This window comes from Myodes glareolus, chromosome 3 (assembly GCF_982192425.1).
Source record: "Myodes glareolus chromosome 3, mMyoGla1.1, whole genome shotgun sequence".
Taxonomy (NCBI): domain Eukaryota; kingdom Metazoa; phylum Chordata; class Mammalia; order Rodentia; family Cricetidae; genus Myodes; species Myodes glareolus.
The window spans coordinates 102,525,735-102,531,885 of record NC_142028.1 but is presented as its reverse complement, the minus strand read 5'-3'; the positions used below and the strand labels follow the sequence as shown (position 1 = coordinate 102,531,885).

The following is a 6,151-nucleotide window of genomic DNA, read 5'->3' as shown; positions in this document are numbered from 1 at the left end:
CCAAACTGAGGGGCTTAACTCCTGACCCTTGGGTTGGCCCATCCTAACATCTACCCCATTTATAGCCTGCATGTGAGAGGGCTGGTCTTGCAGAACAATAGCCACAGGGTCTCCATGACTGACTTGGGGCAACAGCAGGATATCTGAGGGATAGCACTGGGTCTAGTGATGACGGTGTACCAGAGGTCAGAGACCTTGAACCAGACCAATGACTCCTTGCAATAAACATTTGAGGGTGGGGCTGATTGTACAAAAATGTATACTATGTGGCACACTGACTCTCCCAGTGCCATTAGATGAAATGAGAGGTGCTAGGGAGGAGGGAAAGACAGTAGATAGACAGTTTTGTTTCATTTTGTTTTTATTTATTTATTTATTAAAATTTCCACCTCCTCCCCTCCTCCCATTTTCCTTACCCCCCATTCCCCTTCCCCTTCCCTCTCCAGTCCAAAGAGTAGTCAGGGTTTCCTGCCCTGTGGAAAGTCCAAGGTCCTCCCCCCTCCATTCATGTCTAGGAAGGTGAGCATCCAAACAAACCAGGCTCCTACATAGCCAGTACATGCAGTAGGATCAAAACCCAATGCCATTGTCCTTGGCTTCTCAGTCAGCCCTCATTGTCAGCCACGTTCACAGAGTCCGGTTTGATCCCATGCTTTTTCAGTCTCAGTCCAGCTGGACTTGGTGAGCTCCCATTAGATCAGTTTCATCGTCTCAGTAGGTGGGCGCACCCCTCGCAGTCCTGACTTCCTTTCTCATGTTCTCCCTCCTTCAGCTCCTCATTTGGACCTTGGAAGCTCAGTCCAGTGCTCCAATGTGGGTCTCTGTCTCTATCTCCATCCATCGCCAGCTGAGGTTCTATGGTGAGATGCAAGATATTCATCAGTGTGGCTATAAGATAGGGCCAGTTGAGGTGCCCTCTCCTCAGCTGCTCAAGGAAAAAGCTGGGCCATCTCCTTGAACACCTGGGATCCTCTCTAGAGTCAAGTCTCTTGCAAACCCTAAAATGGCTCCCTTAATTAAGATATTTACTTCCCTGCTCCCATATCCACCCTTCCTCCAACCCAACCATCCCATTCCCCCAAGCTCTTCCCATCCTCCCCTTCTCACTTCTCTCTACTCATCTCCCCTTACTCCCACCCCACCTCCACCCCTAAGCTCCCAATTTTTGCCTGGCACTCTTGTCTACTTCCAATATCCAGGAGGATAACTACATGCTTTTCTTTGGGTTCACCATCCTATTTAGCTTCTCTAGGATCACGAATTATAGGTTCAATGTCCTTTATTTATGGCTAGAATCCACTAATGAGTGAGTACATACCATATTCACCTTTTTGGGTCTGGGTTACCTCACTCAGGATGGTGTTTTCAATTTCCATCCATTTGCATGCAAAATTCAAGATGTCATTGTTTTTTACTGCTGAGACATGTTGAAGGGGTGATGGGTAGACATGCAGATTTTGGGATATACATATGGAGTTGAAACTCAAGGGGTTCCCTGGCAGCTGTACCTACAAATGGGTGTTGGTGTTGTCTTCATCTCTCCACATATACTACAAAACTCAGAGGGGCTGATGGGTCAAGATGCTCTGGGCTGTTGAACTACCCCTCCTAAACATAGATCTTGCTCTAGTATGAATGAGAACTAGTTTATTCTGCGCCAATTAAGGGTGACTGTAACATGGTCTGTAACACGAATTCAGGTTGCCCATGTGATGTAGAAGTCACTTGAACCTTTGACGTCACGCATCAAGACAGTCATAAATCAGAGCATTTACCAAGCCCATTGTTGCTGATCTTAGTAGGCAGAGCAGCAGGGGGAAAGCAGGGCAGCCCTTCTGAGGCTCAGACACTGTATTCCACCATTCCTATACGGGGCATGGTGTGCTCAGTTTCACGATGCATTCCAAATGCTTTATACCTGATCAAAATGATGTGATATCATACACAGAGCTCGGTTGTAAACAGTTACTACAGGGACTACACACAGACCCCTCCTTCTCCAGAGAACTTTATCTACACAAGATTAGAGGGATAAACAACTCTTAGTAACCATTTTGTGCACATTTAGCTGTCCATGTCCAGAAGACATGACCCATGTGAACCTGGGATGTTGTTCCCTCCCTCAGATGAGAAGTAAAGAGAATTGAGTTTTCCAAACTGAAGTCATTTCTTCTGGGCAAATCCCATTTGGCTATAGAGAAAAATTTAGAAAACACATTTTTTCTGAGTACACAGAGTTAAGTTAATCTCTCTCTTTTTTTTTAAGTGATGACCAGTAGGGATTCTCTTCCTCTCTAAGTGTTTGCCAACATTGCAGATTGTTTCTTTATTCTCTCCTCCTCCTCCTCCTCCTCCTCTTTCTCCTCCTCCTCCTCCTCCTCCTCCTCCTCCTTCTTCTTCCTCTCTCTCTCTCTCTCTCTCTCTCTCTCTCTCTCTCTCTCTCTCTCTTTCTCTCTCTCTCTCTCTTTCCCTTGTTGTGTCTGGCAATATTCAGCATTAGGTCATAGAAAAACTTTCTCTCAGTTCCAAATTCTCTCATATGAGAGCTTTTTACAAACCTTAAATATTTCATTTTTTGCTTTCAACCGGTGGTTGTGCATTTCCAGAATATTAATAATAGACATAATAGAGATCAGTTGTGCAGTGAGCAGAGCTGGTTAATGAGGACAGAATGAGGAGCACACACTGGAGCTTTCCACATCAGGGAGGAGGAAGCCAGGGCTATGAGGCTGAAAATTTGGGTCTGGAAAGCGAGGAGGTACTGGGAATGTATCAGAAAGAAAGTTGTGTGCACACGTATGTACAATATTAAATATAGTATGTGCTGCTGTTAAACAGTGCATCATGTATAATACATATGTTTATATATACTGCCACTTGGTCTAGGACAAAGATCCCTACATAAAGTATTTGTAAGCCTTCAATTCCTTATTGAGCTTTGATTTCAGTGATTAAGCTTAATCCCGAAGCTAGACACATTTGTAGAGATGTTCAGGCTATTTTATCAGACTGCAAAAGCTTTCAGTACTTCAAATGTCTATAATTTTCCATTAACTCTTTTTGTTTGTCCTTGAGGTGTTGATTTGATTGTAGAAGTCACCACATCTGGTTTGTTTCCCTTTTCTACTGTCCTAGAAAGAAAACCCTGATGCTGGTTTGTGGCAATGAACCAAAACAATAATGTCATTGGAAATGAAAGGTGAAGAAAAGAACTGGCATATCATCCAAGTGAGAAAGTGATAACATAATTAGTCACCAAGATTCGGCAGAATGATCTATGTTGATTAAACACAATGACATTGTGAAAGTGACTATGTTCCCAAGGGATTGCTGTGTAGAGACACCATGACCACTGCAGCTCTTGTAAAGAAAAGCATTTCATGTGGTAGCTTACAGTTTCAGGGTGTAGTCCATTATCATCACGGTGAAAAACATGACAGAGGGCAGGCAGACATGTTACTGGAGGAGCTGAAAATACTGAATCTTGATCCACAGGTAGCAGAAGGGGACTGCCACATTCGGCCAAGCCTGAGTACATAATACCTCAAAGCCAATATCCACAGTGACACACTTCCTACAGGAAGGCCACACATACTCCACCAAAGATGAAGTGGACCAAGCATTCAAACACAAGAGTCTATGTGGGCCATTCCTATTCAAACCACCACACAATCTAAATCAAGTTTCTCCTAGAAATACTGTTTTTGAAGCACATGGAACCATAGCAATACCAAAGAATAAAAGCAGTGCTGTACCGGTAGTGTCACCATACCTGATTTCAGATTACAGCTATAGTCTAAGAGAGTGTTACTGCGGGATTACTACCCCTTACCACAAAAGCCTCCTACAGCAGATGGCAATGAATGCAGAGACTCACAACCAGTCACAAAGCAGAAAATAAAGGGCTGACTTCCTGGCCCCGAGGATCATTGCAGAAGAGGGAGCAGAAGGACTGCAAGATCCGGAGACCATGCATGACAACAGGAAAGCAGTGTTCTTGGACCAGCACGGTATCTACACAGATGAACTGAGAGTGGCTGTGACTGAATGAACAAGACCAAGCCAGACAACATCCCAGCTTGGAAAACACAGGAAACTTCACTTCTAGCTGAGGAACTATGGCAATTGGTGGCTGCCGAGAGAGAAATTCATTGTCCTCAGGGTTGGCGTCCCTAAGAGAGGCTACCTAAGCTCCAGGAGATTGCTGTGTATCCATGCTCAACTAGAAGCTCCAAGAGAAGAAAGATGAAAAGGAGGAGGAAAAGGAAGTGGAGGCGGAAGAGGAAGAAGAAGAGGAGGAGGAGAAAACTTGAGAAATTGAGAGGGAACAGTGGTGTTTGGAAGGATTAATTTTAGAGGCATTTCACTTCCCTGGTGAGATTTATTGCAGGTATATTTCTTGAGGCACTTATGAATGGGGGTGATTTCCTGTTATCTTACTGGTATGTTTGCTGCATATTCAGGCAGGCTGATCATTTTTCTGTGATTTTTTTTTGCATTGTTGTACACGATCTCACCCATATTTAGAACCCAAAACTGTCAAGCTGACAGAAGTTGAGAGTAAATGAAAGGCACCAGAGGTCAGGGAGGTCAGAGGGAGGATTACTCTGGTGAACATTAGGTCAAAGACGACTAACTCACAATGAGACAGGGCAAGATTCTCTAGCTTTCTACTGAACAGCATGCCAGCTGGACATACAAAGAATACTATATACTGGAGATCTGAGCAACAGATGTAGGGTTTGTCTAAACACTATGTAGTGCACACAGACACACACACACACACACACACACACACACACACACACACACACACATATCCAGTGCAATATTTTTACATTGTGCCCATTTGTACAGTTTTTATAGTGTAGAGAATCAACTTAAAATTACTGGAAAAATTTGAAAAATACAGAACTGATAAATCAAGTCTTTTATTTAGCAAAATATAATACAATTTAATGGCATATTATGCTTTCCTACATTAAATAATACAAAACTGCAAGATTTAACTTAAATAACTTAAATTACATAAATAAGAAGATAAATACACACATAATACACAAATACCATCCAAATAGATGCAGAAACAAATGCCTTTACAAATAGATGAAATTTGTTGCTTTGCTGAAACATCTCAGCAGATTGATCAAATTCGTATTAAAATAAAGAATTTTTTTTAAAGGAAAATGTATGCAGTGAGATGCAGGGTTCTATCCCAGGGGAGTCCTCACCTCCTTGGCTCAGGACTTACTCCTTCTCCTCACTCAATCTTGACAGCAACTTGGCTGAGGAAGACAGGGCACTCCAGACTTCTGCTCTCACCACCTCCCAGGCACAGGGGCTGTGTTTCTTCTCTCTCAGGTAGACAGTGATCCTGTGGAAGTATTTCCTCACAGCGTCCAGGGGGTCTTCCTGGGTGAGGGGAGGTTCCTGTACCCCCACCTGCTGCATCAGACAGGCCTGCAGGTCCTTGAGCTGCTGGTGGAGGCCAGTGCAGAATGTGTCTAGGAGGGTTGTCTCCCAAGGAACAGATGAGTCCTTTGAGCTGAAGAGGATGAGGACCTGCTGGGTCAGCTCCTGCAGGACAGGGATGGCTTGAGCCCTCTGGATCTGCTGGGCATCCACCTTCTCCAGAGGGAATGCAAAGTCCTTTCTGTCCTTCAGGCAGGAGAGAGGGGAGAGTCTCCTCATTTGTGCCAGGAGTGTCAAGGCTCCCTTGTTCCTGAGATTATGAGTCTGAGGCAGGTCACATCCCAGAGAGCAGGTAGACCAATAGCTCATTAGCACCAGGGCCATCAGGAAAGCACAGGGTCTAGCCATTGTGGATGTTGCTGATGCTGTTGGTCCTTTGGGCTGTTGGTCCTGAACCTTCCCCTCTATGTTCTCTGAAGTCCCTGCTGTGTGCATGTGTCTTAAATAGGGAAAAGCACTACTTTTCATTTTCTGAGTGCCCTCCTCTTACTTTCCAGTTCTCTTTTCAATTGTTGAACTCATTTTCTGCTTGTGTCTGGGATTCTTTTTCTAAACCATTTTGGTTTTTATCATTGCTTCCTCTTTCACTGCTGCCCTCAAAAACTGGTTTACAGTTTTTCTCTTTCTCAATGGAGTTGTCATTAGCTATTACACCACAGATGATCACTTTTTGTTTGAA

The 6,151-nt window shown here is 44.0% G+C and overlaps 1 protein-coding gene across 1 annotated transcript; it reads right to left on the bottom strand.

Annotated features, from left to right (window-relative positions):
- Positions 1-5,247: 5,247 nt before the first annotated feature.
- LOC148122768 (interferon alpha-12-like) lies at positions 5,248-5,820 on the bottom strand. The gene has a single exon (XM_087903885.1). The coding sequence runs from the start codon at positions 5,818-5,820 to the stop codon at positions 5,248-5,250; it is 573 nt and encodes a 190-aa protein (XP_087760011.1).
- Between the last annotated feature and the right edge of the window lie 331 nt (positions 5,821-6,151).

Coding starts and splice junctions, on each gene's coding strand:
- LOC148122768 (XM_087903885.1), bottom strand. CDS start 5,820: ATGGCTAGACCCTGTGCTTTCCTGATGGCCCTGGTGCTAATGAGCTAT.